The sequence below is a fragment of the Anser brachyrhynchus genome, assembly GCF_964034855.1.
Source record: "Anser brachyrhynchus genome assembly, chromosome: 7".
Taxonomy (NCBI): Eukaryota; Metazoa; Chordata; class Aves; order Anseriformes; family Anatidae; genus Anser; species Anser brachyrhynchus.
The window spans coordinates 17,623,163-17,635,799 of record NC_137701.1 but is presented as its reverse complement, the minus strand read 5'-3'; the positions used below and the strand labels follow the sequence as shown (position 1 = coordinate 17,635,799).

The 12,637-nt window shown below is 35.2% G+C and overlaps 1 protein-coding gene across 1 annotated transcript in view; it reads right to left on the bottom strand.

Moving 5' to 3' along the window:
- TTN (titin) overlaps window positions 1–12,637 on the bottom strand; it is a 244,079-nt gene that overhangs the window by 205,236 nt on the left and 26,206 nt on the right. Inside the window, exons 28-43 of the mRNA XM_080599478.1 lie at window positions 12,286–12,567; window positions 11,744–12,010; window positions 11,337–11,609; window positions 10,966–11,229; window positions 10,607–10,867; window positions 9,793–10,053; window positions 9,037–9,300; window positions 8,684–8,944; window positions 8,244–8,504; window positions 7,536–7,796; window positions 7,308–7,449; window positions 7,053–7,218; window positions 6,607–6,838; window positions 5,760–6,044; window positions 5,526–5,651; window positions 3,348–3,536 (exon numbers count right to left, since the gene is read on the bottom strand). Of these exons, the coding sequence (XP_080455604.1) occupies window positions 3,348–3,536; window positions 5,526–5,651; window positions 5,760–6,044; window positions 6,607–6,838; window positions 7,053–7,218; window positions 7,308–7,449; window positions 7,536–7,796; window positions 8,244–8,504; window positions 8,684–8,944; window positions 9,037–9,300; window positions 9,793–10,053; window positions 10,607–10,867; window positions 10,966–11,229; window positions 11,337–11,609; window positions 11,744–12,010; window positions 12,286–12,567 (3,795 nt within the window). The remainder of the gene's footprint in view (window positions 1–3,347; window positions 3,537–5,525; window positions 5,652–5,759; window positions 6,045–6,606; window positions 6,839–7,052; window positions 7,219–7,307; window positions 7,450–7,535; window positions 7,797–8,243; window positions 8,505–8,683; window positions 8,945–9,036; window positions 9,301–9,792; window positions 10,054–10,606; window positions 10,868–10,965; window positions 11,230–11,336; window positions 11,610–11,743; window positions 12,011–12,285; window positions 12,568–12,637) is intronic.

Sequence of the window (12,637 nt, the reverse complement as noted above, 5' to 3'; positions counted from 1 at the left end):
GCTAGGTAAGAATAAAGTTAGGAAAAGGATTAGGTCAGATGTTTTGCAGGAATAAAAAGCATCCTTATATTTAGGCGGGGAAGAAAAACAAGCATTAATTAGTACTGAAAAGAATGTCTAACACGTTAGTGTCATAAGGCTATTAAATATGACTGATCACACATTTAAGAGCTTTTTTCCTGCTGGGCTGAGGTCCCTGTTGAGTCTATATGACTTTCATGGGACCAAGATTTGGTCCATAAGGCCTAATACACACCTATCCTCAATTTTTTAGAGCTTCAATGTAACAGCGGAAGTAGCTGCAGAAAAGTAGCAGCAGAAAATTATGTAAACTACTACGCACAACTCAGCAATGAATAAAGAAATGTCAGCATGTAAGAGTCAAATCAATGTCACTGCATCAATAATTTCTTCATTACTTTTCTGCTCTTGATTCCTTCAAGCTCAGAAATACTATAACCTGTCTATTGTAGTGATAATACATTTTTGAGTTTTCACTAGTAACCCAACTAACATTTTAATATGATGATGTCAGGAAGAAGGGAAAGGAGCCTTGGCAAAAATAAATACTTAGATCAGGGCAAGTGAAAGGAAGAAGACAATCCATTAGTGCAGTCATACAGAACCTGCACCCATTAATCCTTTCAAGCAAATTACAATCCTGATGAATGCGAATCAAGTGGGACCCCTACAATCTGAAATGACCAGGGACGTAGTTTAATATTGCTTACCTGACACCCCTATATCCCTTAAACTCCATCTTCAGGAATTCTCAAAATGCAAAATTTCCTACCAGCCTGTTCTACTTTACATCTCATTGCATATCATGAAGAATATGAGGAATAAAAAGCCACAGACTTCTGTTACGTACTGGGAAGAAGCGTGAAGTTACAACACTTATGAATAGAGCCATAAAGTTATGTGCGTGTGGGAGCCCAAAGAATTATTACTAGAGCTTTCTCAATTAAATGCTGATAATTAAAGAAATATTAGTGAGCTATAGGCTGTGATAATGAAGTTACAAAAGGTAAGTCATAATTTTTAAAGTCAGATAACCACCTTTGACTGTTAGTATTGCAGTAGTTGTTGTCCCTCCGTGATCATTATATACAGTACAACTGTACAGTCCTTGATCTGTCAGCTGGGCATTTAAGATCGTCAGCAGTAGGACACTTCCATTTTGTGATATCTTCAGTTTTTCAGACACTTCTATCCTTTCACCTTCATGAGCCCAAAGAAACTCGGAGAAGAATTCATTTTCTAAGGCACATATGAACTGAGCAATGTCACCAGATTTCACAGTTAAGTCTCTGAGTTGCAGAAGAATCTTTGGAGGAACATCTTTCAGTTCCTGAGCAGTGGCCATAGAGATTCTGGTGTCCTGAGATGTTTGGGAAAGGATTGTTGTGTGCATGGCTTCTGTTTCTTCAAGTGACGTAGCTTTCATGGTCAAACTTTCAGATATGCTTTCAAAAACCTGTACACTCAATTCCTGTGATGGTTGTTGCACTGATTTAAATTCTTTTTGAAAAGCTTTAATGTTCTTCTTTGTGAAAGGAGCAACATGAAGTTCTGATAGAGCCTGCGACCGCATAGAATCTTTTACATCTTTCCCAGAACTTTTCCTATCTAGGGCTTGCACTGTGTAATCAAGTAACAAGAAATAACAATATTAGTATCTAAAGAACTTTACTGGGCCATGATGTGAACAAAATCATACAGCACGGAGGATGAAAATGAGTGATCTTCACTTGAAAACTCAGCATGCCAGATGTACTATGCTCTTGACAGAAAGAATATCTATTCACAAATGTGAATGACAAATGATGCCTAGTCTAGTCATGCAGTTGATACACAGTTGATGCTTGTTTCTTCTTTCACTTGTGAATTTCAGTATTAGATAGCTTAGTATGGAACTTTTAAAGGAGGTATTTTCTTTTTCTTTTCTACATGATAATGCAAAATACCTCAAGTCAATGCTACAGCCATTACTTAATTCCATTTTTAAAAATCTGAACTCCTTCAGTAAAATGATTCTATTTCTTGATCTACATCAAGATAGAAATTTGCAAATCTTCAAATATGTTATAGTTTAAACAGAAGAAATGAGAGTGGCTGGGTTACAGATAGTAGGTACTAATAACATTAGCTGCTAAAGAAAAGGTGTGAAATGAGGAAAGAACATTAGTAACATTGTAAAAGAGTGGTATACAACAAACTGAATCCCTTTGAAATAAAAATGGGGCTTTACCTTCTTCAGTCACTGTAAGTGTAGCTGTACAAGTTGTTTCTCCAGCACTATTTCTTGCCTTGCAAGAGTATTGGCCAGAATGCTCTAAGAAAGCATCTACTATTATGAGCATAGCTGCACCTGTAGACTCATCAAAGTGGAAAACTAAGTCTTTTGTTGGTAACATGAGGTGCTGATTATGAAACCACTGGATTTCTGGTTTGGGTATGCCAGAGACTCTAGCTTGAAATCTGACTGTTTCCCCACTGCACACCCTGCAGCTTGAAATAGGCTGGATAAAGGTGGGCCTTTGGCCAATAGATTCCTCCTTAAGTGAAATAGATGAAGAAACATGCCAATGGGACTTTGTTGTAAGTTCTTCAACCTTTTTAAATCCTGAAAAGAAGCATGCCAACTTTTAATTTCTTACTCTACGCTGTTTTCTCTTTCAAGATTTTTTTTCTTACTTGCAACTTAACAGCATTAATTATTCTAACGCATCATTTAAAAAATCTGTTGCAAAAAAAAAAAAGAAAAAGAAAAAAGAAAAAGAAAATGTTTATGGTTAAGTAATATCAAGGACAATACAAAATTTAAATATCAGATTCTCCCAACAATATTTATGCTCTAAAACTCTGATGAATGTTTCATCAATTTGTATTTCTAGATGATTTTAAGGTCCCTTCCAACCCAAACCAATCTATGTATCAATGTGAACTATATCTTTTCAGCTTCCCAAGGCTACTACACATCCTTATTTAACATGTTTTCAAAATTTTCAAAGCAATATATTTTACACAAAATCTCTTCTTAGGTCCTCCTCACAATCAAAAGCAAGAATGTGTAAACAAAGCACTTCCATTAGAGAGAAGATTACTACGATGTTTGGTGCATGCCAGACTATAATACTGGAGAGAAAGAAAAGGTCATGTGAATGGAACATTGCAAAATTGTGAAATACTTTTTCCTTTGCATAACGTGTATGTTGTGGACATTGTAAACGGTAGCAATTAGTTGAGTTAAAAGACAACAGACAATGACTCACATATCATCAGTGTATATTAAGATTAGTATTGGAACATGACCTAAACAAGACATCTTTAATTGTACACTGTACCTTCTAACTTCAATGTGGCAGTGCTTGTCACTTGGCCTACAGAATTACTAGCCACAAAAGTATAGATTCCTTCATCCTCTGGATAAGCTTCGGCAATCTCCAGCTGGTAAGTGTCTTCAAACTGAGTCATCCTAAAGAAACGTGATGGCTTGATCTCTTTGTCTTTGCTATACCAAGAGACTTTCAGATCTGCTCAACCAACAGAAAGAAAAAAAATAAATCTGTAAGTTATGATATGAGACTTGTAAATAAATACTATTTTTATATTTCTATTTGTGAGAGAAATCTCAATCTTTATCTCAAGTATCAGTTTGAATATGCCTTGCATTACTCTGATAACATATGATCACTGGAAAATGGCCTACGTAGTTTTTAAGTTTTGATTTCTACCCTGAAAATATTTGTATGGGAAAACTTATTCTAGTGCGGCTATAGTCCTGAATAAAAATCATTTTTTCCCTTTCCTCTCTTAAAGTATAAATTTAAAAATATTTTTCTACTGCTAAAATTAGTGAAAGTCACATTTTTTAAAAGGGATTATGCTACAATTGCCTGATTAAACAGGTTATAAAATCACTAGGTTAGGCTGAACTGTTTGAACAAATTAAAATGGATTTTTAATTTTTTTTCATTTTTCATTTTTTTTACTAAGAAGGACAATATATTGCCTTTTTATCATAAATATTTTAAGTTTTACAGATCATATTTCTCCAGAAAGATCCTGTCTTTGATTCTTTGTAACAGTCCTAAATAAGAAGTATTACTTCTGTAGATTTCATACACTTGGAAAAGAAAAGGAATGAAGCCTGACTTTAAGTGTGCTTCTTTACCTGTCACTGTATTATATTATGAATCTTTTTTTTTTTTCCACACAAATAGTGTGATTACTGTCATTAGAAGAAAAAGGCAGTGTTTTCAATAGCCAGCTGCAGCGTGCAACCTTAAACAATGTTTTTAAATAGTGTATTACTTAAGGTAATAGAAACATTTTTCATAACACAAGTGAGCGGTATTCAAATCCATTTGGGTATTCAATAAAGGGGACTTAGATGAAAGGTTCCTTATGCTCTGTGCTGTAAATAAAACTGCAACATTTACATAAATATGGTTCTTTCAAAAAAAGTTAAACCAGCGTGCTTAGCATAGGGGGCAGGCCAGTCTTTCGAATATGTATTTTCTGAGTTTATCATCACTTTTATGGCAGAAATAGATTTGTCCAGCCTTTTTAAAGGGAGAAGCATATCAAAACTGAATTTTGACTTTAAGTGATGGAAATGCAACTTTTATATATTTGTCTGTATATATATATATCTATATATACATATCTACACACACATGTGCTAACAATTTATTGTGGATTTTTACACAGATATCACTCAAGATTATTTCTAAAGTTGGAATGTTTTTTACCTTTTAAAATTGCAAATTCTTTGGGATTGGACCTAGATCTTATTCTACACTTTACCATGTGAATATTTTATTACTAATCATACTCAAGACCATTTGCTGAAGTGAAGAAATGTAGTTTGATTTGGTTTTTAATTAACTTGGAATTATTTAAATTTTAAGATGATATCCTATTTACTTAAAAGTAGAAAACATATTTAAGGAAAATTCTACACTTAAAAAGACAATGAGTAAACAGAAATCCTTTTAAAGCTAGGAAAATAATGCAGTGGCAGTTTAGAGTTTGTAGAAGTGCTCAGCAATAATAGGATGATCAAAGTACAATTTTGGTCTGTTTCTTCAGATAATTGATGCAATGCTGTGTGACATCAGAAACTTTGCCATGTTCATGTAACAGGATAATGGTTTTCTCTCTTGATATTCTGTTTAGAAAGTCTGCATGTTATTACAGTGACAAAGTTTTGCAACTTCGGATAGCATTTGAAACACCGAAGTCTCCAAGACATTTTTTTTTTAATCAGATGTGCTATTCTTTTCAGAAATACTTATTTTTTAAGACAGAATATAATTTCCATGCTTGCTACCACCCTGTGATGTATAACTTGCTTAATAGCTAGTTGTCAATGAGTAACAATCTGCAGTGTGTATATATCAGACAACTGTACCTCTAGGGAAAGACTGATTTCAGCACATACAGTGCAGCATTTTTTCTGAGTTGAAGATGAAAAATTCTGAGAGATGAAAAGATGTACAGTATTTCATTAAACCCACCTGTCCCTGTAACTCTGCACTGAAAACGAGCAGATTGTCCCTCAGATGTAACAGCATCACGAAGTGGTATTATGACAGCAGGTGGATACACTGGCACCTCTAGCTCAGGAGAAACAACTTCTGGGACTAAAGGATAAGAAAAAGGAAGCCATTTTTCAAGATGAAGATCAGATACAGCTGATTACTGACAATGTCATTTCATAGACATGCTCGATGTGAGCATGGGAAACTCACTTTCCACTGAAAGTGAAGCTGAAGTTGTAGCAACTCCATAGTCATTTTTTGCTTCACAGGTGTACACTGCTGAATCTTCAGGGAAAGTCTCGATCAGCAATAGAGTATATTCTTGTGCATCATGAAGAAATTTGCATTTGAAACCTGGAGAAAGCTGTTGATCGTCTTTGTACCAGGAAATTTTGGGCTGGGGTTTGCCTGATATCATAGCACTGAAGCGGGCAGGTTTACCAGACTCCACAGTGGTTGGCTCTAGCTCCTGAATAATCTGGGGTGGCTCTGGAGCTGCAAATTGGGAGGCAAGGGGAAGGGGAGGAGGGAGAGGGAGAAAAAGACAGAAAAATCTTATTAATTATATTTACTGAGGCTTCAAAAATATTAGCAAGGAAATTTCCAATTTTAATCTTGTTGTTCCCAGCCTTGCTTGCACATGAAAATCTGCCCTTGGTAGAAGCAAGAATGATAAGCAACTGCCTTAACAGAACTAGCTGCATTAAAATAAGTGTTTTTTGGCAAAATGCCTCCAATGACTGTTTGGTTGGTCCCTCTCTGTCAAGGTGTATTTGTCCATATGAGCAAATTAGTTTTATTTGGACTTCAGAATTTCCCGGTCTAAACAAATACAGAGGGAAAAAGAAATGTCACTGCACTTTCAGCAGCTAAACAGCGATTTCAGTAGAGCAAGAAACATCCAGGTACATGAGGATTCTGGCAGTGTTCCATAGATAAAATTCCCTTTGGATTTATTTTTTTATTTCCAAGGTTAGAGTTTGAGAAAAGCTATATAAATATCAGAAAAATTAAGGGTAATAAATGCAGTCAAAGTATTTGTTTTGGATATACGTACCATTCACATAGAGAATAACAGAACTCCTATTACGTCCTGCAACAAAAGTATATTCTCCAGCATCGGAGTAAGTGGTTTCAAAGATGCTCATTCGATGAACTCTCCGTTCCACTACATAATTGTATCTTTCCTCATACTGGAAGTTGATCTCAATACCATCCTTGTACCACTGTGGTTCAATGTCATCTTCATTAACTTCAAATTCAATTTCAGCTCTTTGTCTCTCAATGACCTAAGAACAAGTATTAGAAATATTACAAATAGCATTTGTATTTACAGATGGTCTCACACTTCACCAAACCTTCCTAGAGGAATGCTCTGACCTTACATTTACAGTTTGTCCTGCTATGACATTTGCAGGTTAGATATTGTTGCTCTTCCTTTGCATGATTATTTGAGTAGAATGATAAAGTTATGAAATATTTATTCTCCTATGTATGCTGTACCTGAATGTCTTTACGGATGCTTCTGATACGAATGTCACGACCTTCCACTAACAAATTGGCACTGGATGTGTTTCCACCTGCTACTACAGTGTACTGACCAGCATCAGACATTCTTGTGGAAGGAATGATGAGACGGTGGACGTATCTCTCACGCTGAATTTTCATCCTAAGGAAATCAGAAAAGAAAGTGAACAAGTTATTTCCTGGGAGAGAATATATAACAAAAGGCTATATGGTGTAGTAGCAATCATTTACCTGTCACCAATCTGAAGTTCTTGTCCATCCTTCATCCACTGAACCTGAATGTCAGGTTCTGAAATCTCACATTCAAAAATAGCCCTCTTCTTCTCCACAACCTTAATGTCTTTAATATGTTTCCTAAATTCAATGTGACGAGCTGTGGGAGGGTGGAATAGAATGAGAGCCATACTTCTATTTAAGTCACTGTAAGCCACTAAATATACAAATCAAGAGAGCAAATACCTTCCACATATAAAGTCGCTGATGAAGCTGCTTTTCCAGCAACAAAAGTGTATTCTGCAGCGTCACCAAAATGCACATTCCTTATTGAGAGGGAGTGCGTGAGCTTCTTTGTTCGTATCTGGCATTTGTCAGTTGATTTTATTTCTACCCCATTCTTGAGCCATTTATATGAGATACCTTCATAGTTAACGGTAACTTCAAATGTTATTGTATCTTTCTCTTCAGCATTGATGTCCTTCAGCATGGAGGTAATTAGGATAGCTAAAAGAAAAGAAATGAACCTGGTTTAGGGTTTGGGGTTTTGTTTTGTTTTGTTCTAAACACACTTTAACTTAGAGATGTTTAAAATTCTTTTAGACAGATCCCGATTTTTGGAAATATGAAAATGAAAGCCTGAGTCTCTGTGTCCAGAATCAATACTGCAGTTAAATTTCCTAAAGCTTCTGAATGACATAGGAATCCCAAATCTGTCTCCTATAGTGACCTGGTGCTTAGGGATGTTGGTATAAACAGAAGGATCAAGGACCTGACTTTCAAGCGCACAGCTTCTATATCTCTTTTTAAAATGTAACTTATGTGGCATACAGTTATTTGAAAATATCTTCACAAGACTGCTGTTTTTGTCTGAATCGTACCAAGTACCTATATTAAAATAAATTCTATTATTGCTAACTGTAAAATATTCTGGTTAATTTAATATTCACATACGTTTTACAGTCAGAGTTGCACTGACTCTGTCATTTCCACAGACAAATGTGTATTCTGCAGAATCTTCACTGCTTGTGTTCATGATGTTCAGCTGATGGAGTTTCCCCTGGACCACTATTTTGAACTTCTCACTCATTTCAATCTCCACACCATTTTTCAACCAGACAGCAGGTACATTGAAATGAGAAACTTCACACTGAAAAGAGGCAGTTTTGGTCTCAGGGATCTCAATATTTTTCATGGTCTTTGTGATGTGTATGGCTGTGAGTTAAAAAAAAGAAAAAAAAAAGGAAAAGAATAAAAGTATTTTTTAAAAGTCAGTATGTGTGCAAGACAGCAAAAAACAAGAGTAAAGTCTATGAAGTGTGAGATCGAGTTGTTCTATATGAGTTGGTATAGCAACTCATATAATTACTTTCTTACAAACTTAAAATACTTACTTTCCACAAACAGCTTAGCTTTACACTCAAGTTGTCCAACAAGAGCTGTATATTCTCCAGCATCATCAGGAGATATGTTATGCAGCATCAGCTTGTGAACTTTCCTTTGAGAGATCATCTTGTATTTATCACTTTGTTTAAGCTCAACATTTTTGTGGAACCACCGGACTGGTACCGTATCATGGGATACACTTAGTTCAAAGGAGACAACAGCATTTTCCAAAGCAGTCACATCCTTTGGTTTTTTGATGATCTTGACAGCTTAAGGAAGAAAGTTAGCAAGATTCATCAATGTGCTTGATTTGTATTTCAAACCACACATTAAAGCAAATTTTCAAAATAGATTGACTTACTTTCCACATGAAGTCTGGCATTTGCTCCTATTTTTCCAAGCTTAAAGCTATAAACAGACTCATCAGTGACAACACAGTGTTTGATTTTCAGTGTGTGAACAGTTCCTTTCACTGAAATTTCATATTTGTCATTTGATTCAAGTTCAACACCATTTTTAATCCACAGAGCTCCTTTCACATCAGGGTGAGTCAGTTCCACACTGAAAACTGCCTCTTGTGTTTCTGTCACAGTCAAGTTCTTTAGAGTTTTCTTTATCTTAACAGCTGGGAAAAAAATAAAATATTGATAAAACAGACCAAAATTTAAAAATTATAGTAAATATAATAATCTTAATAAAACGGAATTACGGTGTTTCATTTTAAAATCTATTATGTATATATTAATTTATACAGTTTCCACCAAAGTGATGTGCTTGGAACACAAAAAAAGAACATTTACTTGTACTATCCACGAGAAACAAATTTTATTTATTTGATATGTTAGCAATTTTGATATGCTAGCAATTATTTCTATCTGCCAGTACCACAAATAAAATGCTTTTTATTAAAATATCATGCTAACTTCCAAATATGGACAGTTTGAAATACAGTAAGTTTTGCTACCTCACAAAGCGTGTCGTAATACAAAATTATTTTCAAAATATGAAATAAAATATGTTTGTATCTCAGGGCCTGATCTAAGACACAGTGAGTGATGCTAGACTGTCTTAAAGGCATCAGATAGTTATTATACAAACAAAACCACTAAATACTGACCTTCAACTTTGAGTTTAGCAGACGTCTTTGAGCTTGCTATTTCATAGCTATATTCACCCATATCATCTAGTTTTGTGGCAGGGATATTAAGCCTCCTCTTTACACCATCAGATTCAGCACGGTACTGATCGGTCATAGGTAATGGTTTACCATTTTTTAGCCACTGGCCATCCGATTCAGGATTTGCTACCTCACATTCAAAAATAGCTCTCTGGGACTCAGCCACCGTCAGGTCAGTGAGAGGCTTTGAAATGGCACCGCCTGTTGGAAAGCAAAAGCACATTTGTTGCTGTTGCACATCTGTTCAGCTTGCCCCTATACAGAAATGCAACCACATGAAAAGCAGGTTCTGAATACAATTCTCTGCCCTAGTTTTCAATGTGCCCATAGTCATACTGAGTTCTGTGAAAAATCAAGAATAGAATCTGACCTGAATGTCATGAAAAATATTTCTTACTTCTATCCTAGTTATTCTAACTTACTATTTTTGCTATCAACACAGGCACACCAAACATTTAAGAAAAAAAAAAAAACCTTCTTTCTTACATTAATTTTATCAAAAGCATACTATAGTGTTTGTTACTATGATTCTGATTTAGCAAAATGTATAAACACTTACTCAAAAGCTCTGTTGAATTCATATTTTATGGATTAGAAAAGATAAGGGGAAGATCAAGGAAAACAGAATAAACGATAAAATGAAGGCAAAGAAAGTATAGAAATAACAAAACTGCTACATTTAAAAACTACAGTACATTGAGCATTGTTTCTAAATCACAATAAAATAAGAATCTTGGACTTCAAGCCTACTAACCCGCTACTATCAGCTTTCCAGATGTTTTCTTCTCTCCAGCATAAAATACATATTCTCCTTCATCATCTTTCATCATTTTCACCACTGTCAATTTGTAGATTTTGCCATGTGCTTCAATTTTATATTTAGGACCAGCCTTGATCTCTTGCCCTTTGAAATGCCAAATTACATCAATCCCCGAATGGGAAAGCTCGACCTCAAAAGATACATTCTGTGTTTCAGTGCAAGTGATGTCACGAAGACCTCTGATAATCTGAATTTCTACAGAAAAGAGCACATTACAAATATATTAGTTTCTTCCACTACTTTGTATTTAAAGAAATTATTTCAAAAATAATTGCACCATAAACAAAACCTACTTTCAACGGTGACATTGCAACTTGTTTCAACTTTGCCAACCATCAACTTGTAATGTCCTTCATCTGATGCATGGGTTCTGGTAATCACTAGCCTCTGTTTAGTGCCTTTACACACAGCTTGTACACGTTCATCAGGCTTTATCTGATGATCATTTAGGTACCATTTGGATGAAGATACATCAGGTGCTGAAACTTTGCATTCAAGAACAGCTTTTGTTCCTTCAACTACATGAACATCTTTGAGGGGTACTATTATTTCCACACCTGCCAAGTCACAAACATAAACATCATGAAAAAGCTATACTTTTAAAGAGTTATCATAAAGAACTCAAAAAATCAAGCACAAAATCAAATTCATGATAATGACTTACTGTACACAGTGACCTGTCCAGTGGTGGATAGACCAAGACCAGGAACACTAAAAGAGTAAGTTCCACTATCTTCCTTTGTTGCATCTTCTATCAACAACATATGAGACTGTTTATCCAACACAATATGAATGCGATCACTTGATTGAATTTCATGTCCATCTTTCATCCAGACACCTTCCGCATTTTCTAGAGAGACTTTAACTTCAAGTTGCACAATATCTCCCTCACACACTTTTTGATCAGTAAGTCCTTGAAGAATAATCATGGGACGAGCTATGGAATGAAATGAAATTAATTAATCCTCAAAATAGATAAGCAGAATATTGAATATTAAGAGAGTGTGAGATATAACAATACATAATATAAAACATATTAATATAGATGATATAAATATTAGAAATACTTACGCTTCATCTTTAGCTTGCAGTGAGTTCTTTTCCCGTCAACAACAAAGCTATACTCTCCCTGATCATCTTTATTAACATCTTTAATAGTGAGGATTTGCCGACCACGGCGGGATGCAATCACATATTTATGATTAGAAGTGAGTTCAATATCACCATGATACCATTTTCCCTCAACATCTTCTGGGGAAACCTCACATTCAAGTTCACCTGAGAAGGACTCTGGGACTTCAACATCTTCAAGTTCTTTAATAAACTCAACCACAGCACCTACAGGTAAAAATAATTACGTTCCTGAATGAGCTTGATTAGATACCCATGATGAAAACATTTCTTACGAAACTGAGCCTAAGGAAATACATATATATACACAAAATGTAACCACTTTACATGAATATATATATGAACTTTAATACCGGATTTCAAAACTATGAAAGTAGCTTGAACACTTCATGCATCAGACAGTAGTCTAAATTGTTTTATTTCTTCCTGAAGCAGATTTCACTTTAAAAGTACTCCATGGTATGGAGCTGTGTGCTTCTTACCTTCAACATTAAGCTTTGCAGTAGTTTTTATGGATTCATCTTCTACCAGTGCACAGCTGTAGTCATCAGCATCAGACACTTCAATAGCTAGTACAGAAAGAAAGTGAGCCTTTCGGTCTGAGTGCATCCTGTATTTGTCTCCAGAATGAATCTCAATTCCATCCTTAAACCATTTCACTTTGACAAAAGGTTCTGATGTCTCACATTCAAATGTTGCCATGGAGTCCCTCTCTTTAGCAACAATATCTTGTAACTTCTGGGTGAAGCTAATTAACTGTTTGGCTGCAAAACAATATGCAATTAATCAACAGCGCAGTGGCCATGTAAACTTAAATATAATAGGCACTATGAG